Source organism: Phytophthora sojae (genome assembly GCF_000149755.1).
Source record: "Phytophthora sojae unplaced genomic scaffold PHYSOscaffold_1, whole genome shotgun sequence".
Taxonomy (NCBI): Eukaryota; Oomycota; class Peronosporomycetes; order Peronosporales; family Peronosporaceae; genus Phytophthora; species Phytophthora sojae.
In genome coordinates, this window is record NW_009258115.1 from 11,119,156 (window position 1) to 11,143,321 (window position 24,166).

The window sequence follows — 24,166 nt, forward strand, 5'->3', positions numbered from 1 at the left end:
AAAACGACGCTATCGGAGGATCGCGGCCAAAGGTCTCTTTACTATCCGCGGGGCAAGATGCTGCAGGAGAGTCTGGGAGGAGGTGGGGAATCCGCTGCAAGCGCCAAGAAAGCATTGACGCATGTGCAGAAGTTGGTGCAGCTCGCCTCTGCAAGACCCAATGCGCTGACCCTACGTGAATACCGCGACGCCTTGGAGGTACGCACGCATGGAACGAGAAGACAATTTGCAGCGTTGACTCAATTATCTTGTGAATCTTCACAGGAGTCTTTGAAGCCGGAGGGCAGCGCCGTCATGAAAACGGTCGGATTTCAGCTCGCCGGGATCGCTCCTAGGTGCTGCACTCACGAGGTGTGGAGGTTTATCCTGGAGGCGGTAGTCACCGAGTTGGGGAATTCCGAGAACACGTCGTCCCTGGCGGCTGCGATCTCAGTTTTGGGATCCGTCCCGTTACCTCTTGTACTGGGGTTCTTGCTGTCGCCCGAGAGGGAACCGATGAACAAGCTGCGCTCAATACTGACTCACGAAGATACCGAAGTACGCTGCAGCGCTATTGAGACCCTCTCGAAGTTGACGCTGGATGTGGTTATCAACGTCGCTGGAGACGGACTCTTTGTCTTCCCATTTGAGTCGCACGAGGCGCGTATCTGCTGCCAGCAAGATGTCGAGACCATGGTGAACGACTGCTGGAAGTTGATATTCCACACGCTGTCGTTCGACGACCAATCCCAAAGCGCGGCCTTCGCTGCAGGAACTGCTTTTACAGCTTTAGCGAACCTATTTGCTCGGTCGAGCACGCTGGCGCAATTTTTCACTAGTAATCGAGAGTCAATCCGCGCACAAGCTCATATGGATGATGTTTCCTCCACGATCTACAAGCATGCGTTCCCGCGGATTCGAGTGCTAGTCGCTACTGCCCGCGTACTGCCCATAAAGCAACAACCAGACGCTATGCTTTGGATTGCCATGTTGCTCTACACGATGATGGAACGTAGCGGTGCCCGATGCCCAGGTGTCAGCGTACCATTCGTTGAGATCGATACTGAAGACAACAACGCTGACGGTGCCGATGATGATGAGGAAGGCGCGCACGAATCCACTGAGCCTGTTCGAATTGATGGTCTGGCGAGTGATTTGCTTGAGTTCTGGGCCTTCCCTACGATTTCAAGAAAAGTATCGCTTACTCAGGCTACGAGCATGTGCCGCGCCATTTTCATTTTGCTGTCACATCCGTTACAAGCTCTCACTCGGATGGGTTGGGCTGCTCAGCTCGCCAACCATCTCATCGCGCAGTGTTACCTCGCAAACAGAAGTTCTAACAACAGCAACAGTGCTGAGTTCAAGCACGAGCTTTGTACCATGCTCGTGAAAACGTTTGGGTGGCTGTCCGGTGTGAATTGTCAGTCGCTGTTTGTGCGTACGACTGAAGCTCTTTATCTTGTGGACCAGGAAAAAGACCGCCGAGATCTCGTACAAGCTCTCATGGATACGATTGCCGCACACGTTGTTGACAACCGGGACTTTCAATTGCTGCAGGGGTTGTGCACGATGACGTTTTTTCGACAACCGAAGGGGTTCTCCAGATTATCCCCGCGTACCAACGGCTCCGAGGTGTTCCGATCATTATTTCACGCGTTAGCCACCACGCCCGAGCTTACTTCTCCGCCTCGACGTGGAGCCATCGAGCACCAAATATCGCAGCTTATTGCATTGAGAGTGTTCCGTGGGCTTCTACTTCTGCAGCTCGGTGGGTCAGCTACAACTTCGCCTAAGGCGTATCGTCGGTCCTGCGAAATCAGCGAGAACATCGTATACTACACGTGCTTGCTAACATCGCACTTCCAGGGAATGCTTGCGTGCCCGGAACTTGCGCTACGTGAGTCGCTCGACTTTTTCCAGCAGGAATTGTTCCCCACTATGGACCAGATCGCCTCCCAAAGCGCTCGTCTCCAGATTCTATGGGTTGGTGTGCGTCTTCACCGTAGCTACGCGTCACATGTACCATTCGAAACGATGGTGCGAGAGCTCCAGCGTGAGGCTGGTCGGCTCTTCATAGCGATATGGCATGACGACGACGAGATGGAGGGCGCGACTTTCGACAACGGATTGCTAGGGTGCGGTGGCGCTGGGGAGGAGACGCTGGCGAGTCGTAAACGCGCAGGGGATGCTAACAACGTGGATGCATTGATGGTGCTCGGCGACTGTATCACGACCCTCGCGCAGTACCAGCCCCAAATGCAACCGCAGTTTCTTCAGATGTGCGAGAAAATGATTGCAGCGTTATCAGCGTCAGGAAGTCCGCCGGCAACCACATCGCAGCAGTATCGTGTGTACGTTGAAACTATCTATCATTCGATGACCTTGGCGACTAATAACTGTGTGCGTGCTTGCTTGTTTGCTTGGTTTTGAACAGCATTGAAGATGTTATGGTTCTCCTATCATCCCCACCAGCCACAGACTCACAGGCGGGCTCGGATACCCCGTTTTCCAAAGATATATTCGACCCACAAGATATTTTCCTGCCACGAAAATGCCTGAATGGGGACGATAAAGAGAAGCATCTGGAAACCTTGTCAGGTGAAGAATATCGAGAAGCCATCACCGTCACTGGGAGCGCTGACCCGGTTTCCGTGCGGATCTCACATCACCACCCTTTTATCGAAAAGGAAGAGATTATCGAACTCGAGGTTAGCTGCTGCAATCTCACGACGTGGCCGCTAAGTGACCTGGAAATCCAGCTCCGTCCCCTTGGAGGTGTGGGTGTTGTTCAGTGCGTCGACGCTTCAAATGACTTGAAGCTTCGTTTATTGCGTGCCGGGGAGACCGCCAGCGTTGGTACGAGCGGAGGCAGCACCAGCTTGCCGCCATTCGGAGTGATCAAAGCGGAAAAGCGGTTCCGTGTGTGCAAGTTCACTCAGGCCACCTTCCTGGTACAAGCTGTACTCGTCCAGGAACCCAGCCAAGATGGCGACGACATGGGTGCCAATCCAGCAGAAGAAGTATCCCCGACTCCGATCCGTTTGGCCTTCAGTAACCGCTACGTGCTTCACTTTGATACTCTGCTTCGACTGCCGCAATCTCAATTCGCTACTGCGGCATTCTTCCAGCACTGTTGGCAAAGGTACGTATCAAATCCGTTGGTTGGATTTTTTTGCTGTTATCCATTCACTGTTGGTATTGATGGAACAGTGCCAACTCGAGCCTATTCTGGCGAGTCAAGTCGCAGGAGGGATTCGGAGGCAAGCTTAGTGCATGCCGGCACGCGCTCCACTACATGAACGCCAAGATCGCCGCTGTCTCCGAGTTGCTCCTCGACCTGCCGATGAACTTCCACGTACGTTATCTCCCGACTATCTAAACCAGCTGAGGAAGAGTTCTAAACATCTCTCTTGTCCAGATTGCTATGCTCACGCAGACACGCTGGGGATCGTACGTGGTTGCTTCACTGACTATGAGCCTGGACTCTGCTTCAGCGAATTGGTCTGGAACATTAGAGGTCCGCTCAACTCGCGACAATATCCGCGAGCTCGAGAAGTGGCCGAAGGACACCACTCGTCTCTTTGGCGGAGACCACGCGCAGCTCTGCAGCACGCCTACGGTCTCCACGACTGCGTTGGACCCCGTCAACAACGCAGTTAACACCGCAACTCTCCCAAGTCAGCCACCAGCATTGGACGATGCATTCTCAGTCCCTGCGCAGCCTCCCGCTGCCATCGGCGCTACGTTCGCCATTCCAGAGGCTACACCGTCGACCTTCGCCATGCCAGACGTGAGGTCCACGGCGAGCTTCCACAAGGACGTCAGCATCCCCACCGACCGCCTGTCGTCGTTCGCGCGCACGCAGCAGCTCGAGCAGCTTCGCGCGCCCGAGGCCGCTCCTGCCCCCGACGAGCAGTGGGGCAGCTTCCTGTAGCCAATGACATAGTTAAAGGCAACTTCAACTTGAAGTGGCAATACATAAACTTCGATGGTCGAAAAGATCACCGCCCTCCCCTTGTCATTGGCCAAAAGTCGTGTTATATCACTCTCGTGCGGCATCAGATCCAAGATGCGGCCTTCCGACCGGCAGCGCGGCGCCGCGGGGGCGGCTCTGGGCGGCGGAGACGCAGAGGAGGACCGCGTGTACCGCCCGCTGCTGTTCCAGTCCACGGGCTACGCGTCCTCGGAGCTCTTTCGCGACTCGTACGAGATGCACTCGCGTCTGCCAAGCGTGTCCTCGACCGCGCCTCTATTAGGGGTGGAGACTGCTGCCACCGACTCAACTCAGAATCAGAAACCCAGACATGTGTTCGAGCCACAGATTCGACTCGAGACCTTGTCGTCCCGAGCTGCTACAGCGGTGCTATGGGTCACGTACCTGGCCTTCCTCGTGGCGATGGCTCTGCCGTATCTGCAGAGCAAAGGGTACCTGGAAACGGTACGAAATGCTGTGTAGAATCAGATTTCTTAAAATCGGATAATATTTTCTGATACACTGCTTTTGTGACTTCAACATTGTAGGCGGTGGAGCTGCCTGGAGGACTGTGCAAGCCGGACCAAGTGCGAAGAGAGCCGTGTATCGAGGTGGATACGACCAGGAACATCGCTCAGTGGGCGGCTTATGTGGCCAATGTGTCGCGATACAGCGGCTCCGTCGAGATCAAGCTGGATGTTCGAGAGCAGGTGAACACTTCAACGTCCGAGGCCTTGCTGTCGTCGCTCGTGGAGAGCAATACTTTCCAGGAGCTGGAACGTGTGGGCACCGCGTGGAAAATGAATCGAGATGCAACCAGGGTCAAGAGCAATTTAGAGGCTGAAGGATCGGAGATATCTGAGATTGAGGACGGGGAAGTGGACCAAGAGGCGGGATATGTCTTGACCTACGATGCCAGGCTGTATGGAATTGACCACGATGTGACTCCAGCTGCGAAGGATCTCGTCATGGACGAACACAATCAAAGTGTCTGGGTGGAGTGTCATACAGGGGAACCTTGTGAGATCGTGAGGCTGCTTGAGATAACGCAAGATGTTGATCGACTGGTAAGAACGAAATGATTTTTTCAGTTCATGATGTGCATGGTGGCGATATTGACGCTACTATTGTTAAAATTGATCTGTGTTGCAGGGTGGAAGCGGATACGATGCATATTTCGCTATCTTGACCTTCAGAGGCATGTACCCGAACGTGTTCGGGAAAGACGTTGTCTACCAATTTGCTTACACGTACGGAATATTTGCTTGAGGTTGATGTTGCCTAAATCCTCTACTAATTTGTTTTTTGTGTTACAATAGAAAGCCAGCTATACACGTGGGCGAGGTGGTTGTGCGTGGGGTGATGGTTCTGGCGTCCATTCTTGCGCTCCCATGTTGGTTCATTTCGGTTTTGAACTTTCATGAAGGGTCATGGAGTCAAGTACTCACCGTTCAAAAGTGGTTGCTGGGAGTGGGGGTCGTCCTTATCCTCTGGCAGAACCCTGTGTACGCTGTATCAGAGATGTATACGTCCGTCAGTATGCGCACGCGCTTTGTTTCGATTACGTGCCAGTCACTTGCGGAAGCTTTTTTCTACGTATTCTGGTTGAGCCTCCTGGACCAGCACAGTGGTGATTTCTCGTCTCGACGATGCGCATTCGCCCCGAAGTTGATGTTTGGACTGGTACTTTTTGCCGTGGACACGGGGATGACTATGCTACGAATGCCCAAGTTATTTTTTGGGGCCGAAGTAGCATCATCCACGTATGACTTTCACCACCAAGAGCTCTACGTTCTGCTCGGGTTTATTCGCACAGGGTTGATATTGGCGTGGCTCGTGTGGATCATGGCAGTTGGCGCTCGATCGGGACGGCATCTAAAAGCGCTTCCGTACATGGCGACTCGCTTCAAGCAACTATCTTACCGATTTCTGGTGCTCGAGACGCTTCTTATTTTCGTCTACGTGTTCGTGCTATCGGCTGTCCAGATATTTTACCTCACAAAGATGTGGTATTTCGTTGGGTACGATGCCTTCATCCAAGATGCAGTGCACACATTTGTAAAAATGCACACTGGGCATCCGTCTCTCGGCAAGTTTCTCTTCTTGTCGGTGTACGTGTATCTGGTGATGTTTGTTCACCTGCCACCACTGGCGGGCGATGGTACCGGCTTACTGGCGTCTACAGCGTTTAACGTCGACGAGAAACCACGTGTGGACTCTTATGGTTTCCTCACACCTGAATCGAATTTGTTCTGCGTCGAGACGTCTGGATGGTTATTGGAGCTGGCATACCAGGCTTACTTCGATCCGCCTGGCTGTCCATCGCCCTCTGGGTATGGTGAACTTACCTTGGAGCGATATGGGTTTGAGCTCATCACTCATCTTAGGAGCAACCTTACAGATACTCACGCGGTTGTTGCGTGGAGCCAAGACGATCACCGCCGCCTGGTGATTTCTTTCCGGGGGACGACCAGCAAGGAAAATTGGAGGAGCAATCTCCGTGCCGACCAACATGTACTGTGGATAAAATCCCGAGGGCTTCGCTGGAGAAGGTCGTGCCTCGAAAAAGTGAAGGACGTAGCGGCGAAAATTCCATTGCTCAACATGGCTCTGCCGCGGGTCCACCGAGGTAATTGCATACGTGTTAATCCTCGGAGAATGCCGCTCGTCTAATGCTTTTGTTGTTGTTTCATGCCAGGATTTTGGATTGCTTACGAGTCGGTCCGAGACCAGCTGAAGGAAGTCACACGGCTCATTCTAGACGAAAATCCTGGCGTGTCGGTGTATATTACAGGCCACAGCATGGGCGGTGCATTGGCAGTCTTAGCTGCCTATGACCTGGCGGTGAACTTCAGCATCAAAGTCAACATGTACAACTTTGGCGGGCCACGCGTTGGAAATCCAAGCTTTCGTCAGCACTACGATAGCTGCGTGCCTACGAGCTATCGCGTTGTTATGGACGGCGATATCGTGCCGGGATGGCCGAAATTTGTACGTTCTGCATGATTGTCTTTCTGTTGTATTTGATGAAGCGCTTATGCTGATCGTTCGTGTCATTGGTGACGGCAAACAGTGGGGACTCTACCAACATATTGGAACTGAAATTTCGCTCGACGTCGCGGGTAATCTGATCGTCGATCCAAGCTTCGTGGAGCGCCACCTCCACCATTCGTCAAGGCGCAAGACGACGATGCATGGTACCAATGTCTATCGTGTGTCCATTGCCAAGTGCCTAGAAAATTTGACGACATCGTAGCCAGTCTTCGGATGTTGCGGGGCTGGTGCATTTAATGATCTATCTATTGGCACCACTAGCTATGATGCCGCTCTTTCTTGAGAACTACCTCCACCGAAGCGTCGCTATCCGTTTTCAGAAAACTACCACAGGCTGTTGCTTTTGTTATTTTCGAAGAGTCTGCTAGTGTTCCAAGCGAAGCCGCCCACAGCGCGACGATGGATGACCAACAAGCCCAGGAAGGAGTGATTCGCTCGCACATCGACTTGGCAGAAGCCGCTGCTAATGGGTCCCGGGCTATGGTACGATTCATAGTGATACAACCTGCGATTTCCCCCACTAACTGTATGGTTTCGCGCATTATTTACCTTTAGGTGGAGTTCTTGTTAGATAGTGGAGTTCACATTGACACACCGGGAAAAGGTGCTCAGCTTGCACTGAATGTATGTTCTGGTGGATAGTTGTCGATGCTAATATTCGCTGCACCATTAGATGGAACGACGCCACTGTGCGCTGCGGCACTGTGGGGAAACGACACGATGGTTACGTACTTGCTCGATAAAGGCGCTGATGTCGGAGCTAGGAACGAAGGTACGCGGTCTTGAAGCGTCCGGATACCTGGTGGAGAGATTTTGCTCACCTTGTTCTCGTGTTTAACAGGAACAGGTTGGACACCGCTGCATGCGGCTGCGTTTCAAGAGCACGGCAAAGTCGTGCACATCTTGCTGGGCAATCAAGCCGACCCCAAGATGGTCGACGCGGAAGGACGAAGAGCGGTGGACTACGCCAGCATCTCCGAGGCCATTTGGCCTTTCTTTTCAGGTGGGTCTGAACTATATAAGCAACAGTGAGCTCGCTATCTAACTCGCTCATTTTGTTCTAGCCCGAGGCTGCAGCAAGAGCTTGAAGGCAGATCTGGTCGCCAAAGGAATCATCCGCAAAATCGCCGACCAGCCCGAACAGTCCCAGCCGAACGACAAATACGCCGACAGTGTACGTCACCCTCAGTACGACTGTAGCCATATCGATACGCTTTGCCCTGCTGATCCTCTCGCTGCTGCAGATCTCGTCCTTCTCGCGCCCAGGATCCGCCTACACTCGAGCGCAACTGTACCCCCCGCTAGGCCGCCGACCGAGCCCCGCCGTCAAGGTAGAACGAATAGAACACGGTCTCTCGTCCTGTTCATTGCCTAGGTGCAGTGCTGACTCTGTTTTTCCATTGGTGCAGTCTCGCGACGGCCGCATACTCACGGGACCCATCGACCCCCTAGGCGACATGCCGGCCGAGCCCGAGTCGAACCAGCGGCGTCCGTCCCTGAAGCGAATGGGCATCTAAGGACGTGGGGCCATGGTCTTCAGCAATGCGCATAAGACGCTCGACTGTGATAGGCTGCCGTCGTTGAAGCCGTGAAGTAACAATTCTTTTCGACCAATGAAAACGCTTGCCGCATGGAAAAGAAAATATGCTGTACGACAGGATTACAATGCTATACCGTAGGAATTGTGCCATAGAAAAGTGCCCTTCCTCGCTGGCCGCTCGTTTCAAAGCCCCCCTCGGCCGCTCAGTTCTTGTATCGCCTCGCCGCCAGCACGTCGCTCTACTATGGTGAGTCCCGCACCGCCGGAAGGAAGCGCGCTACACAGACACAGAGAGACAGACACAGCACAGACTCAGCAGAACCTCAATGAACTAACCCATCGCCTTGCCATGCCGTCCACAGTCGCTTCTTAACAAGGGATCGCGCCTCATGACCCAGTCGCTCCGCGCTGGCGTCCGCAACATGTCGAGCGCCACCGAGCAGGAGGCCAAGGGTGAGTCCGCTCTACCCCCGTTCTACCTACGATTCTGTATGCATCGCGTTGCTCACCGCCTGCTGTATTATTCCCCGACAACAGAACAGATGCACCGATGGACCACCATCTCTAAGGGCATGATCGCCCTGACGTCCGTGTACACGGTGTACGCCATCGGCGACCACCTGAGCCACGAGCACCACGAGAAGGACACCCCGGCCTACCCGTACCTCAAGATGCGCACCAAGCCCTTCCCGTGGCCCGAGTCGAACTGCGACCTGCTGGACTTCGACTGCAAGGCCAAGGCCCGCGCCGCCAAGAAGGCCCTCGAGTAAGCGTCGTCAATGCAGCACAGGCTAATAGGACAGGTGGAGGAGCAGAGAGAGTGGGCGGGGCTGACTTGTCAGACTTGCTTCTCTCTTGCTCTCTATTTGACCTATCGTCTGTCAAGTCTTCCGTGTTGTCTCGCTCTTTCAAGGATTCCGAGTCATCGCACCACACACACGCAGTCGACCATAATTGAAGAAAAAAAAGAAATAAAAACACGAGACCGAGTCTTCGTTGTCCTTATTAACTACGCCACTTGTTATTCCGAGACTGTAGGTGTCTCGGTGGTCTGTCGGCAGCACCGCACCAGCATGAAGTAACTCCAGAAAGTAGTAGATGGAGTGGACCACAATAAACGTTGGAGCTACTTCAGTCTAATTGACAAAATGGCTGATGCGCCGGTAGTGGAGCGCTGCCCTGCCCAGCGCCAGCCTCAAGCGGGCGAGCCTGTGTGCGTGGTAAGCCGCAATGGCAATGCAAAACACCATTTCCTTCAATTATTAATATTTGTACTATGTAAATTAATTGTTCAGATCTGCGGTCGCTATGGCGAGTACGTGTGCGACGCCACGGACGAAGACGTTTGCAGTCTCGAGTGCCGCGACACGTGCGTGTCAAGGCAAAGTCAGTCCCAAACGACTCAGAGTTCCCAGCTGCAACGAGATGAAGAAACTCTGAGGCGAGCGCAGCAACTCCGGAGCAAGTTGGGGATCGAAGTCTCCGCCGGGTCAGCAGCTGACACCGGAGACCATGCTCGTAATTGGCCGATTCCGCTCGTGGACTTCGCTCAACAGCAACATTGCGTTCAGCTGCCGGCGGAATTACTGGCCAACTTGGTGACGAATGGCTTTAAAAGGCCCACGCCAGTGCAGATGCAGACCATCCCCTGTGTACTGCAGGGACACCACGTACGTACTGTAGCTGCCGAACATATTGATGACATGAGGTTGATTTTTGTCTGTGTATGTTGCGCTAGATTCTTGTGAGTGCTCCGACCGGCACCGGGAAGACAGCGTCGTATTTAATTCCAGCGATTGCGCAGGTTTTATTTGCGAGAGAAGAGGAAAACGAGAAAATTGTGGCGTTGGTGCTGGCCCCGATTCGAGAGCTAGCGATTCAGATTGAATCGGTGGCGAAACTATTGATGAAAAGTATTGCGAACATGAAGACGGCGCTGTTGGTGGGAGGGTTCCCTGTGCCGACTCAGCGCTATCGGCTTCAGAATGGCGTTCAAGTGATTGTGGCTACTCCGGGACGTTTCCTGGATATCTTTACGAACTACGGCGGTGGCGAGGCAATCCTGGCCAGTATCCGCACGTGCGTCGTTGATGAAGTGGATATGATGCTAGACGTTGGATTTCGTCCCCAGATCTCGCAAATTGTGGCCTTGTTGGCGACATTAGCTAAGAAGACCAGTCACGGTGTTCAACTGCTCTTCTTTAGCGCCACAGTATCGGATGAGGTCGAAGCTTTGGTGCGACAGATTTTGAAGGCTCAAAGCGAACAGTCATATATTCGCGTTAACGTTGGCGGGAGCGAAAGCAAAACTGCAGGAAGAGCGCAGTTTTCGTTGAATCCACGCGTTCATCAGCAGGTCCGGTGGGTGGAAGACAAGGCAAAAAAGGACGAGCTCTTTACGTTCCTGAAAGGGAAGAGTGAGGAGTCGACGGTGCGTAAACTACTTGTGATCATGTGGGGGAATCGCTCGAAATTAACGGATTGGTGGATTGTTTTTGCGGTCTGTAGCTCGTGTTTGTTGGGTCAAAAATCGGCGCCTCGATGCTGGCTGAAGCGATTGAAAAGCGCTGTCGAATCGGAGCAGCAGCAACCCACGGTGATAAATCGCAGCAGGAGAGGCTCACGTTGCTCGAGGCTTTCATAAACCTGGAAATTCCTGTTCTCGTCTCCACGAATGTGCTGAGTCGCGGAATGGATCTGTTGCATGTTCAGAACGTCGTGGTCTACGACTTCCCCAAGAAATTCACAGATTATGTTCACCTCATCGGTCGCACTGGGCGTGGAGACGAGGTTCCTGGGAACGCGCTAACTCTGGTAAATTCGGAAGACCGAGCACACTTCCGAGAGCTTGTCCCTTTGCTTCGTGGTGTGAAGGTGTCGGTGCCCCATGAGGTGTACCAAAGCATTCACTCTGACAATGCCAAACAGCGTTCTCAATCGAGAGAACTCGTGGTTGACGAATCCAAGCGGGCTTTCCGAGTTCGAAAGCAGCTTAACGATGAAATTGGTGCCCCAATATCCAACTGGAAAGAATGGAATAACCAGGCGAGTAAACGGCGTCGAGTTGGCCCATATCTCTGACCCGGAGAGTCATCAGAAAGGATCGTCATTGGGGATTAAGCGCGCCTAAAGCCGAGAATCCGGGTCCACGTTTGGTGCTAGCCACGGCTGGTGCGATACGGTCTCGACGATAGGTACGTTCTCTTTGACTCGACCTTCTTGTCCTCTTACCTGAGTGCTGACGTTTTTCTTTGGGAATATAGTTGTAGCACACGACGCCCCTGATGATCGCGACCTCCGTCTTTGAGGCCATGATGAGGCGCCAAATCAGACGCGGACACCACAGCGATAGAGTCACGACTCGGCTGAAGTAAAAGGGCATGACGCGAACTGTCAGAGAGCGACCCCAAACAATATCCTCGAAGAGGATGGCATCCTGCAATTCTGCATCGCCCACGAAGAAGATGCGGTTCATGATAACGATATGACCCAAGAGAAGTAGCGCGACCACTGGAGCCGCAAAGCGTACGCGAAAGCGCACCTTGTCTCTGACGATGGGGGTGAGGGCATCAAGTGTGAGAGCCCACAGGAACCAAAGCTCCCACGTTAGCACCATCAGACAACGGGACAACTCCCACTTGCACAGGATGCACACGCATACGTTGGCTGCGGTGATCTGGAACGCGTAAAAGATAAAGTCGAAGGAGCCAACGAGAAGCTTGAAAAGGTGGCGATGGTACAGGCCGGCGAACGTAGCTACAAAAGCCAGAGTCGACAGTAATGCAGTCCACCCCTGAGTACGCAACACACTGCGATCGGTGCCGACAAACCTACCCAGAAGGATCACGAATGAGAGAAGAAGGCCAAGTACCCCAAATAAATACAGCAGAACCAAGCTTCGAGTCGAAAGTGGAGCCATATCAAGCCCCCGCAGTGGAAATACCGTATGGCCAGCGTTAAAGGTTTGGGACGTTCTCACAAACCGCATCTTCTGGATCACGTTGGTCTCTCGCAGCATGACCTTCCTCGCTGTGTCTGTACCCGCCGCTGCTCGTCGTCGAGCTATAGTCTTCACGGCTTGACTCTTAATGGTGGCGCCAACTGCCGTGTAGTGAACCTGCACTAATTGCAGGGCGCATCTGTAGATCACGCACTGGATGGACGATGAGTTCTGGTTCGATCGCAATGCTCTTCGCTTCCTCACGGCAATCTTGGTGATGAACAATGCGAGTGTCAACAATCCATTCCCGATCACGTCCACTCCCGACAAATGAAAGCTGTGGTGAGCGTTCTCATAGTTCAGGATCGAATAGCTCGTGCACCCATCCACGTGTCCGAGCATGATCCAGACGAGAATGAAGAGCACCGGCGGGATCCCGACGATCGTCATGAATGCAAACTGACGGACGCCGCGGACGTGGGCGTCGATGCATACGATGTGGTGGAACCCCACCCAGTCAATGACCATGCGAAGAAACCGCAGATCTCTGAAGTACGCTGAGACCATCGCTGCTGTCATACTGGTCACGAACGAGAAGAACCAGAAGTCAAACGTTCCCATGAGCAGCCGCACGACGTCGTATCTCAACGTGCTGAAAGCTCCGAAGCCCAGTGGCATCCAAAGGAAAATGCTGATTAACGATAAAAACTGTCCTGTCCGAGCATTCACCACTGCCACGAAACTAATCAAGCAAAATGCCGTCACGTTCGCCAGTAGCAATGGCTGGTGATACTGCGTGAGGTATCGGTGGATGAAGTCGTGGACTTTTGCCGGGAGGAGCTCCCCTCTGAGGGACTTGGACAGGTCAATCGCAGGCAGCGGCTTGGCTGGTTTGAAGATGTAGACGTACTCGCAGCTGGTGCTGCTAGCTGCAGCAACTTTAGCCATGGAAGAGTCCAACCGCTGCCAAGATGCGCTGAGTATTCGTTGACTGGGGCGATAGTGCAGTGGCGGACAAGCTGGAGAGCGAACGGTGAGAAGTTGGTACACATTAAGCCTAATTTTGGGACATTCAAAATGGCTCAAGGCAACCTGTTGATGGTGGACAATCAAGTCAGCCTGGGGTCCACTTTGCGCCAAGATCTATTGGAGTTGGACCAGTCGGAGCCTTTCGATCGGGTACTTCCGCAGGTGTAACGCTAGCGCGACGGAATGGCCACTGCAGCCTTGTGCTCTGTATCCTTTTGGTTGAACTCTCACGCGAACGTCGGCGCCCGTGCTTCGCGAAGTAGTTGTCGTAGCACACGCCCCCTCGAATGATCGTGACTTCGGACTTTGACGCTGTGCTCAACCTCCAGATCAACCGTGGACACCACATGGATAGCGTCGCTACTCGACTCACGTAGAAGGGAATGGCTCGTACTACGAGCTCACGGTCCCAAATGATACCTCGATAAAGCTCTGCATCGCGGAGGTCTTCATCACCCACGAAGAACATTCGACCGATAACAGCCATGTGCCCGATAAGTACAAGAGTCACAACGGGGGCCGCCATGCGTAGTCGAACGCGCAGCTTGTCTCTCTTGACAGGAGTGAGGGCATCCAACGTGAGGGCCCATTGAGTCCACACCCACCACGTGAACAACATCAGGTATCTCGAGTACTCCCAATTGTACAATATACAGGCAGCTACGGTGGCTGTAGTGGTCTGAAAGACATAGAGAAAGTCGAATGAGGTGACAAGAAGTTTGAGGAGCTCCCGCTGGTAAAGCGCAACGAACGGAGCCACAAAAATGACTGTACACAGCAACGCAAGAGCGTGTAGTATGCTGGCATCAGCGGAGCTGATAAAAGTGGAGAAGGAGAGAAGAAATCCAAAGAAATCAATGGCGTATAGCAGCACTATAACGTTGCCAGCGGTACGTAGAGGGAGCATGACACGGTTCGAGTCGAACGTCCGAGGGAACTTGATGAACTGCATCTGCTGGATCAGACTTGGTTTGCGCAGCGTGCTCGCACTCGACTCCTTTGGGTTAATTGCATTCTTCCTCGTTCGACCAAGTGTCGATCCTTCGACCTGCTCGAGTTTCAGCCCGCAGCGATAGATGACGCACTCGAGCAAGGTCGACATGCGCTGCGATTTGAGTGACTGGCGCTTCTTAACGACGATCTTTGTGATCAAGAGGGAGAGAGTTACCATGCCGTTGCCGATGATATCCACACCCGTGAGATTGAAGTGTGTGTGCTCGTTTCGAATGTAGTGATACTGCCGAGTCCGATTGGCATCCACAAGATAACAGCCAGCATCGCGAGAACTTCACCGACGCATGCTTCGACCATGGGCACGACGAAATTCAAGCAGTAGGATACTGCCGCGAAAAACAGAATTTTGCGGTAGTGATTGTAGTATCGGCGACGGATGTAGGTGTGCACTGCCTCGGGTAGAAGACGGCCTCGGAAGGACTTGGACAAGTCGACTGAGGGAAGGGGTTGGGCAGGCACGAGCGTGTAGACGACGCTGCACGGCGAGTTATCATCTTTCGGTCGGGTGGCCATTCGTAATAGCAGTAAATATTGTGTGCTACGTCTTGCGCGTGGTGAAGACTCACCTGCCTTCAACTGAGTCCAAAATAACTATAAAGCGGATTTACTCGACTATCTTTGGGTATCACCCACTAAAGGTTTAGTTAAGCGACTGGGCCGAACCATAGCGTTTCTTTAACTTATAAGCTGTATGACTGTGCAACTTTTGAGAGATTTAGTCTCGGTGAAATGACACAGTAGGTGATACCTGTCCGTGCCGCGATAGCGATTCAAGAGCCTTCACCTCAATGACCTGAGTAAGTTGAGAGCTGGTCCTTCTCCCGTTGGCAAAAAAGTTGTCATAGTAGACTGAGCCACGAAGGATGGTGACATCATCAGCGCCACCAAACGTGAACACCACAAAACGAGTCAAGGACCGGCTGACGTAGAACGGCACTACACGAATGGTTACATTCTGCGTCCAGACCACCCCTTGGTAGATCACCGAGTAGTGTCACCGACCAAGAAAATCTGGTAGACCAGCCCTACGTGGTCGATCAGCAGCAGACACAGAACGGGGGCAGCGTACCGGACGCGGAATTTGAGCATACTCCTCATGGTCGGGGTCAAGGCATCCAGGGTAAAGATCCAGTGGGCCCATAGCCACCACGATAACGCCATTAGGCATTGTGGTAACTCCCAGTCGTATAAGCTGCATACGCAGATATACGACGACGTAACTTGGAATGAGTAGAACATAAAGTCGAAGGAGGAGAAGAGTAGTCGAAGCAGCTGCCGTTGGTAGAACACAGCAAAGGAGACCGTAAACGTGAGTGTGCACAGCAACGAAACCCATGATACCAGCAACTCCAACCGCTTGTGCGATGCGCTCTCGATCGAGTCACCGAATTCATAGAAGAGAGAGCCATGAGAACAAATAAGCCCAACCGCCCCTGCGCCGTAGAGAACCTTGGCCAGCCACGCCGGAATGTAAATCTGTTTCAGTAGTCTCCAAGGCAGAAGCGTGTTGGTCGCATCAAACTTCTGAGAAAACCTGACAAACATCAAGTGCTGAATTATATCTCAAGTCATTCCCTGATGCTGATGAAACGTCTGACGCCTGTACTGGCTCCCACTTCAGTCTGCATCGGTATATGACGCACTCAACCAGTGACGAAGACCTTTTCCGTCGTACTCGAAGCGTCTTCCGTCTCCGAAAGATGATTTTAGCCAGGAGAAGCGCAAGCGACGCTAGTCCATTCCCAATCACATCCAGCCCTGAGAGCTCAAAACCGCCATGCTCGTTCCCGTACTTGACAACCGTGAAGGTAGAACCTCCATCTACCCGCCCCAACATTATCCAGACGAGGACGGTGACGAGCGATATCATACCGAAGATTAGAATATAGATGAGGCTCCTCAGGCCGAGCACATGAGCGTCGATAAATATGACATGGTGAAGTCGAAGCCATTCGATGATCATCCGGAGCCAGCGTAAATCCGAAAAGTACATGGAAATCGTGACGACGATCACACTTGTGATCGTAGAGAAGAACCAGAAATCAAACGTTCGACACACCAAGCGCACGATATCGTACCGCAAAGTAGTGACGCTACCGAATCCTGACGGCATCCACAGGAAAAAGGCTAAAAACGCGAACACGCGCCCTGTAGACGCCGGGACTAGCGGCACCAAGAAACCCGAGCAGTACGACACGGTAGCGCATAGCAGGATCTGGCGGTAGTATCTCGAATATCTTCGGCGGATATACGTGTGGTGGATAAACCCTGGGAGAAGCCGCCCTCGAAACGACTTGGACAGATCTACTGCTGGAAGAGGCTGAGCTGGCACTAACGAGTAGACGAGGCCGTGGACGCTGCCATTACTGGTGGATCTCAATGACATGGCGTTGCGTAACCTGATGCTGACTCGTAGGAACTTCACGTGACTTCGAACCTGCCTTGATTGTTTCGAAAATAAACAACACTACCAGCTCCTATCTTTGGTCATTCCAGCTGATAGGTACTTGATTAGGCCCCGAACTTCAGGGCCCGATGCAGCCCTTCGTGATGCATTTATCATGCCAGGCATACATAATACGCCTTACGAGTTTTGCTTCCCGCACTCAAAAGTCTTTGGCATCCAACCAGGTAGATATGCTGAGTTTGATTTGTGACATTCAGATCTCCTGTGATGACGACTGCATCCAAACGAGCGAATTGTCGTGGCTTTCAAAAATAAAGATGATTCTCCTTCATTTCTAGCGACGAATATTCTTGTCTCCCGAACGAATGCGAGGCACTATTGATAGCATCCAAGCCCCCGACGTCCAGTGTGGAGCGAGGTCCGTCGGGGGTCTGTCTACCCACGACACCCTCACTTTGTTGACTTCACAGCAGCATCGGTGAGGCTTGTCAACGTCTTGGGGCTTGACAATAGAATAATGCCGTCCGAACCTCGCCGTACTCCCAAGAAGATTTTAAGGCCCCGGCAGAGGTTGGTACGATCAGCATCCTCGGATACACCTGAATCACGGGGCAGCACAACCCCCGCCAGATCACCGAAGAGCCTTCACCGCTTCTGGAGACGGAAGCGAACCGTGACTCCGACCGCAATACGCACGTTTCAGGCGGAGGAGCAGCAAGAGCAAAACACTGGAGCCAAGTCACCTGCGGCTCCATTCTGCTTGGAAGATGACCCAAATGATAGCATCATCTTCCTTAACAACCCCACGGAATTCGACCTCCGCTCCTTCTTCTTCAAGCGTCCCAAGTCAGCCTTGACTACCGACCATCTCGAGAGATCCGCCATCAGCTTCGGAAGCTCCACCAGCAGCCACCGCTCTAATACGAGGGGGATTACATCCACTGACGCGTCAACCAAAGGGACTTTTCGGAAACCGGAAACGATGGACTCGACTTCAGATACTCTCGCGACAAAGCAAACAGGAAAACCGCGACGAAGACTGCGCGCCATAGAAGAATTGTGCCTGGTACTGCCTCGCTCTATGAGTCGTGGACGGACTAGATCGCAGAAATCTTGGTTCCTTGGACCGGGTTTTGTCGGACGGGATGCTGGCGAGGGAACCCTCGTAGTCACAAAAGACAAGTCCATGGACCCTGTCCACGCTGAACTCTCTGTAGCTGGTGACGATTACTTTGTACGCGACGCAGGGAGCACAATGGGCACTTTTCTCTGCTTGAGCACGCGATTCCGACACTATCCCCAACGAGATGGATATCGTTTGCGTAGTGGGGACGTATTCCGGGTCGGTCCAACCACCTCCATTCGCGTGGTCGAGTTGCAAACCACAACTGGGACGCCTAAGCTGCAACGTAAGCGAAGCGCTAGTTCCACCTCCAGTTTTGTATCCAAGCCAGAGTATCCAGCTTCTATAGGTGACTCGAGTAATGACCAACCTCCCAAGCTGGACAAAACGCCAAGCTCAAGTAGCAATCCTCAGCTAACACTGAAGCGAATGTCCACCGTCGAAGAGCTCCGTCTTCTTGCTGCTGATATTGAAGACGAGTTCATGAATGACACTGGAAGAATCCACTCGAAGAGGATTACACGAAAAGATCCCAGCAGCGCGAGCAAAGATAAGGCCCAAGAGAACAAGCGACCGCGATCCAAACCGCAGCATACAGTTCGCTTCTCGGATACGCCTCCAGTCATGTCCGACGGATCCGTGTTCTTGGGGAGCCGCTATATCCGCCCGGAAGTCAAGCAGCTGCACTACCACGAGCCTTCCCAGGTAGAAGACGTCGACGACGACATGGTCCATCAACTCGTTGGTAGCGAGCCCGAGGCGAATACGCGGCACCACAACATAGCCCACACTAAAAGTCGTCGTCCAGCACTGCTCCGTCTCGTTATTTTTCAGCATGACCCCACCAAAGCCAGCACTGAACCTTCAAAACCTCGCGATGCCCGTGAAGTGACTCTACCAGGACAGGACACGTATCTCATCGGCTCCTCAGCAGCTTGCGACGTTCGTATTTTCCCATCGGAAGGCATTGAAGTGCGTGGCATGCACGCTCGAATTATGTTTGACGGGGCGTCCTTCGTGCTGCAGGACATTTCCTTTGAACGGGATCCACGACGTCAGACGCGCGTGTTGCTCTCGCAAAGATTTACGAAAATCACTCGGGGGGATTGGCTGTTGCTTGGTAAATGCGCGCTGTATATCACGACTGTAGCGAGAGCATTCGGCTCCGAGCGGCGCCCTGACATGAAGGAGGCGGCGATGCGCTTGGATGTTTTGCGGCTTTCAAAGCGGAAACCGCGGACCCGCGGGATCTTCGTTCCTGTTGGTTTTCGACTACATTCTACCTCGGGTTCCGGAGCATCCAGCGGAAGCAGCGGCTGGGGTGGCAGTAGTGGTGGGCCTGTTACCTTTGGCAAAGGCCGCGACTGTGACGCCCAAGTCTTCACTGCGTCACTGGCCACCGAGCAATTTAGTGTTCAACTTGAACGAGGGACTTGCTTACTCACCCCAAAGCCCACAGGAATCAACGCCGGCACATATTTTCTAATTGGTCGCGACGAAGCCAGACAACCAGTCGTTCAATCAACGGGCGTTGGCGATGAAGACGCGGGTGACGTCGACACAATGGGTGACGTGGTCAAGCACACGAGTAAGCCACTGTTGCTCTCCGAAGGCTGCGTCTTTCGGTGTGGCGGATGTGAACTTGAAGTCATCTACTCGAAAAGCTCGACAGACGCGAAAAAGGCGACAACTCATGACGAACAGGAAAATATTCGGCTTTTGAGTGCCCTGCCGTGGCTGCAGCAGATCGGCTCCGACTCGAAAACAATCACAAACCTCGCTCGTTGCGGACAGAGACTTCAGCTTCGCACTGGCGAAATGGTATACGACAAAGGAGATCCGGCGAACTTCGTCTTCATCGTGATCAGTGGAGAAGTAGCGCTCCAGATGACCACGCCCAATGACGACTTCGATCGTGGCGACACCCCCCAGACTTACTTCGAAAACGTGGCGCCGGGAGGTTTCTTTGGCGAAGTCTGCTTGCACAACCCCACAGAGTCGATCGATGACCTTGAATACGCCGACACCGCGAAGGTTTCCAGCGCGTGCGTCTTATTGGCACTGGCTAGGGAAGACATCTGCGGGTACCTCGAGCTGTACATGGATATTGTACGCGCCCATTTGCGCCATGACCGATGCCGAGACAGGATCATTCGAGCAGCTTGCAGCAGTGTGCCGTGGCTCCGCGGACTCTCGCTCCAAGAGATGCGAATGCTATCGGCTGACGCGGAAGTTGCAGTGTACGGTACCGGCTCGACCTTGTTCGAGGACGGCAAGTTGTTCGTCCCAGCAGCATTCGCCGGCGGTAGTACTCTGCAGCTTCGGGATGGTTTGCTCGTGTTGAACCGCGGTCGAGTGCGCATCATACGAAGCAAACGCGAGAGAGAACGGCGACGTACTATCAAGGTGTACGAACAGGACTACGAGGAAGAGCAGCGTGATCCCAACAGCGTAGATAACGTCGACGAAGCGCCTGGCACTGAGCCAGACGAGTGGTGGAGTTCCATGGATCCGGTACTTGTGATGAGCTCGACGTCGTCACCGTCAGTGCTGAGTTTCTGCGACTTGTCCTTCCGACTGGAAGCATGCTCAACCGTCGAGTGTTTCTTTGTTGCAGCCGCACACCTTGCTCATCTGGCAATCGGCACACCGCGCCAACAGGACCTCAGCTCCGGTAGTGGGCCAAAGCCACCAACAGTGGCCCAGATTCCGGCTCCATTGAAGCGAGGCAATTCGCTGGTAGGACGACGAATGCACCACTCGCAAGTGGTGACCAGTGCCTTGCATGGGGGTGACAGCAGCAGCGGAGAAGATGAAGACCACAGTTCAATGGATGGGTCTGACGGGGAAGGCGACACCACAGGGGCGCGGCGCTGGCGTCGGAAAAAGCGCAACAAACACCTGCTGGAGCAGACCGTTCTGGAGACGCAAAACGATGCGCAGATACCAAACGCTTTGGTTCTGTACGTGCTTGGAGGGGCACAGCGCGGGGATATCCATGTCGTACGGAATGTTGCTTCCATCGGTGGGCTTCTCAGTGGTGCCGACATCGAGCTCAACGATCGTTACGTGTCTCGATCACACGCCATCATCGAATATCACGACAGCAGATACTGGCTTTATGACAACGGCAGCAAGTGGGGAACCTTCGTGCGGCTTGAGGAGGACAACGCCGTTGACATTAACCCCGGAGACGTATTTCTGGCCGGTGAGGTCGAATTCACATGCCTGGCTTCGTATCCAGAGCGCAATAAGCCAAGCATGTGCTGTATAATGTAAGTTAAGCGCCCCACCATAGAGCAAAACAGCAAGTAAGTAAATAAAAGAAATAGATGCAACACTCACTTATCGGATTAATTTCAAGGGCCTTGCGGGGGAGGAGCAACCAGCACGTGCGCCAACACAGCCGACTGAGCGAACTCCTGGCCCGACCGGATGTCTACACACACAGCACCACCCAAAGCTTGGAGACCACCCACCATAGGCAAGAACTCGACCCACATAGTTTTCGACGTTTTTGCGTCCATCACACCAAGATTCTACACAACCAGTCATAAACCAAACCACGGAGTCAACAACCTCTCATTCTTCCACTTCAACAACTCCCAAGCTCACTTACCTGGTGAGACGCGGAAGAGCACACCATGCCATGCATAAGTTCCTTGCGAAATTGCAGTTGGAGCGCCAGGCTATGCATGGATTTGTTTGTCACGGACACGGCCACCAAGAACGGTTGGCCAACCATAACTTCTTTGGGCAGCTCTTCGACAGCAACAGCCACTTCGCTGTGCCCTGCCCCGCCATGTCCAGCAGCACCCGGAGTCTTCCGCATCACCGGTTGGCTTTGGACCGAACCTGCTTCTCCCATCGATGTCTTCCACCCCACATGTAGTCGCCCAAGGTTTTGGGAGCCCTGACGCAAATACAAAAGTTAGTTTTTCCACCACAACTTCTACTGCTTGGTTCGCTGCATACCTGCGCTGATGACAGCAACGTCGGGTCAGAAGCGGGGTCGTACGAGACGCGGAAGACGCGCTGAAGCTCCTCCTGCGGGTACACAAGGGTCTGCGGGGAACTATTCACCGACAGCAAGTCTTGAATCGACGCTTGCTCCCCTTCCGCTTTCTTGCCCACAGGATCCACCCCCATCTCCTCCGACGTAAACGGCGGCAATGGCAAGAATTTGATGCTATCCACGAAAAGCGGCAACTTGGACACATTCCTAATCTGCGCCTCGACAATTGCTTCCCCCTTCAGCGCCTGACCCGTGGCCGAGTTCTGCTTGAACGTGATAACCAAGGGATTCTGCACCGCGAACCGGTAAAACTTGCGCAGCGACTTGCTCTCCCCCGTGATCGGGTCCACGTAAGCCACACCCACTCGAAGCACGTGGTTGCCCACTTGATTGAGAGGATAATCCACCACCATATCGAGACTGGAACCGGCAGGCAGCACGGCCACAGGATTCGGCGGCGGCAGCTTCCCCGTTCTCGCGTAGCGATTGTCGTGCAACTCCACGCGGTCATTGGCACACTGGATATTGGCAGACAGCCCCACGTCGCGCAGCTCGCACGAGTACGGGTTGATGACGCTGATGTAGCTGCTGAAGGTGTTGCCCAGGAAGATCTCTCTGTAATGTCATACACGTATTGCAATTTAGAAACTCAGGTTGGGACGGGAATCAGTGCGACCTCTGGCATGTCATACCCGAAGCTGTCGGGCAGGATGAGCATACTGGACAGCGCGAACTCGTGCTGCGAAGCCGTCGCCTCCGACATGGACGTGGGCAGCATGGAGCCCCCGTTGGCGCCCTGCACGTAGAGCTTGGGCTTGTACAGCCGCATCACTAAGAAATAGCACCGTCATTTAAGGATAAACGGATAAAAACGTCAATAATTCATAGCACAAGGCAATAAACCGCACTAAAACTAGCTAAGTACCTTTAAGTGTGGGCTGCACAGATGGGGGAGGCGGTGAAGGCGCCGGTGGGGCGCCTCCGCCCCCGGAAGAGGGCGGGCCGCTGGTCGCGTACGAGCTCATGCCGATAAAATCGAAGTGGATCGGTCGGTCTCCTCTCTCTATAATGATAAAATACGTGTGTGTACCACGCCAAATAGATGTGGCATACGCAATCTGCTTCAATCATTGCGGCCTCCCATTCGCCGAGTCACTCGAAGGAGAGGAAGATGCTGGCCCGTTCGCTGTTCCGCGCCGCCTCGAGCGCGCGCAAGTCGCCGTCGCTGGCCGCTGCCACCGCCAACTTCGGCGCCACGCTGAGCGCGAACTTCTCCGACGCCCCCACGGTAAAAATCGCGTTGAAAGGAGTTAACTTTTAGGCTAAATCTTTGATTAACCCTCATCTCGTGATGATACACCCGCGTTAGATGCACGGCACGACGATCCTGTGCGTCCGCAAGGGAGGCAAAGTGGTGCGTTGCATGGAGCGACTGATTCTGTGTCATTGTGTGCTAATATGGAGTTGAACGGAGACTAATTGATGCTGGAATCGCACCTTAATTCTGTGCAGTGCCTGATCGGAGACGGCCAGGTGTCGCTGGGCCACACGGTGGTCAAGCCCAACGCCAAGAAGGTGCGTCGCATCGGTGAGCACATCGTGGCGGGCTTTGCCGGCTCCACGGCCGACGCCTTCACGCTCATGGAGCGCCTGGAGGCCAAGCTGGACGAGTACCCGGGCCAGCTGACCCGCTCGTGCGTGGAGCTGGCCAAGGCCTGGCGGACGGACAAGTACCTGCGTCGCCTGGAGGCCATTTTGATCGTCTCGGACCTCAAGCAGTCGTACACGCTGACGGGCAACGGAGACGTGCTGGAGCCCCACGACGGCATCATCGGCATCGGCTCGGGAGGCACCTACGCTCTAGCTGCTGCTCGTGCGCTGATCGACCAGGACCTGGACGCCGAGACGATCGCGCGCAAGTCCATGAAGATCGCCGCGGAGATCTGCGTTTACACGAACGACAACTTTGTTGTGGAGATGCTCGAGGAGGGAAAGGATGACGTTGTGGAGGACAAGAAGGAGTAACGTAGTGTAGAACGAGTTACATCGAGCTTCTTTGCAGATATATACCAAACATCTGCAAGGAATGCTC

General features: G+C 53.6%; 9 protein-coding genes across 9 annotated transcripts; 7 read left to right on the forward strand and 2 right to left on the reverse strand.

Moving 5' to 3' along the window:
* Positions 1-57: 57 nt before the first annotated feature.
* Positions 58-3,913, forward strand: PHYSODRAFT_310076 (hypothetical protein; the record flags this gene model as incomplete). The annotated part of the gene is made up of 5 exons (XM_009518941.1): positions 58-198; positions 265-2,330; positions 2,414-3,121; positions 3,190-3,334; positions 3,398-3,913. The coding sequence occupies 5 exons, from the start codon at positions 58-60 to the stop codon at positions 3,911-3,913; spliced, it is 3,576 nt and encodes a 1,191-aa protein (XP_009517236.1).
* Positions 3,914-4,023: 110 nt separating this feature from the next.
* On the forward strand, positions 4,024-7,208 carry PHYSODRAFT_349422 (hypothetical protein; the record flags this gene model as incomplete). Its single annotated transcript, XM_009518942.1, has 6 exons — positions 4,024-4,417; positions 4,501-5,019; positions 5,105-5,202; positions 5,272-6,581; positions 6,651-6,943; positions 7,026-7,208. Exons 1-6 carry the CDS (start codon positions 4,049-4,051, stop codon positions 7,206-7,208), a joined length of 2,772 nt encoding a protein of 923 aa, XP_009517237.1. The 5' UTR covers positions 4,024-4,048.
* A 191-nt stretch (positions 7,209-7,399) lies between these two features.
* PHYSODRAFT_474392 (hypothetical protein) lies at positions 7,400-8,523 on the forward strand (the record flags this gene model as incomplete). The annotated part of the gene is made up of 7 exons (XM_009518943.1): positions 7,400-7,489; positions 7,562-7,610; positions 7,680-7,778; positions 7,848-8,009; positions 8,071-8,180; positions 8,251-8,337; positions 8,416-8,523. Coding segments are annotated over 7 exons (705 nt in total), but the record flags the coding sequence as incomplete, so codon positions are not given.
* A 386-nt stretch (positions 8,524-8,909) lies between these two features.
* Positions 8,910-9,556, forward strand: PHYSODRAFT_353708 (hypothetical protein). Its single transcript, XM_009518944.1, has 2 exons — positions 8,910-8,999; positions 9,084-9,556. Exons 1-2 carry the CDS (start codon positions 8,936-8,938, stop codon positions 9,314-9,316), a joined length of 297 nt encoding a protein of 98 aa, XP_009517239.1. The 5' UTR covers positions 8,910-8,935; the 3' UTR covers positions 9,317-9,556.
* Positions 9,557-9,694: 138 nt separating this feature from the next.
* PHYSODRAFT_310080 (hypothetical protein) lies at positions 9,695-11,627 on the forward strand (the record flags this gene model as incomplete). The annotated part of the gene is made up of 4 exons (XM_009518945.1): positions 9,695-9,766; positions 9,842-10,216; positions 10,285-10,977; positions 11,055-11,627. 4 exons carry the CDS (start codon positions 9,695-9,697, stop codon positions 11,625-11,627), a joined length of 1,713 nt encoding a protein of 570 aa, XP_009517240.1.
* Positions 11,628-15,510: 3,883 nt separating this feature from the next.
* Positions 15,511-16,915, reverse strand: PHYSODRAFT_468573 (hypothetical protein; the record flags this gene model as incomplete). The annotated part of the gene is made up of 3 exons (XM_009518946.1): positions 15,511-15,876; positions 16,064-16,091; positions 16,173-16,915. The coding sequence occupies 3 exons, from the start codon at positions 16,913-16,915 to the stop codon at positions 15,511-15,513; spliced, it is 1,137 nt and encodes a 378-aa protein (XP_009517241.1).
* A 1,194-nt stretch (positions 16,916-18,109) lies between these two features.
* Positions 18,110-21,338, forward strand: PHYSODRAFT_553034 (hypothetical protein; the record flags this gene model as incomplete). Its single annotated transcript, XM_009518947.1, has 5 exons — positions 18,110-19,706; positions 19,743-19,919; positions 19,992-20,414; positions 20,487-20,736; positions 20,869-21,338. The coding sequence occupies exons 1-5, from the start codon at positions 18,123-18,125 to the stop codon at positions 21,336-21,338; spliced, it is 2,904 nt and encodes a 967-aa protein (XP_009517242.1). The 5' UTR covers positions 18,110-18,122.
* Positions 21,339-21,418: 80 nt separating this feature from the next.
* Positions 21,419-23,205, reverse strand: PHYSODRAFT_323413 (hypothetical protein; the record flags this gene model as incomplete). Its single annotated transcript, XM_009518948.1, has 7 exons — positions 21,419-21,498; positions 21,532-21,598; positions 21,679-21,972; positions 22,035-22,689; positions 22,767-22,905; positions 23,000-23,094; positions 23,165-23,205. 7 exons carry the CDS (start codon positions 23,203-23,205, stop codon positions 21,419-21,421), a joined length of 1,371 nt encoding a protein of 456 aa, XP_009517243.1.
* A 238-nt stretch (positions 23,206-23,443) lies between these two features.
* On the forward strand, positions 23,444-24,099 carry PHYSODRAFT_477622 (hypothetical protein; the record flags this gene model as incomplete). The annotated part of the gene is made up of 2 exons (XM_009518949.1): positions 23,444-23,488; positions 23,587-24,099. 2 exons carry the CDS (start codon positions 23,444-23,446, stop codon positions 24,097-24,099), a joined length of 558 nt encoding a protein of 185 aa, XP_009517244.1.
* Between the last annotated feature and the right edge of the window lie 67 nt (positions 24,100-24,166).

Excerpts from the sequence above, each read along its gene's own strand:
- PHYSODRAFT_353708 (XM_009518944.1), top strand. The coding sequence starts at position 8,936 with ATGACCCAGTCGCTCCGCGCTGGCGTCCGCAACATGTCGAGCGCCACC. Across the intron at positions 9,000-9,083 it reads CACCGAGCAGGAGGCCAAGG|AACAGATGCACCGATGGACC; the intron begins GTGAGTCCGCTC and ends CCCCGACAACAG.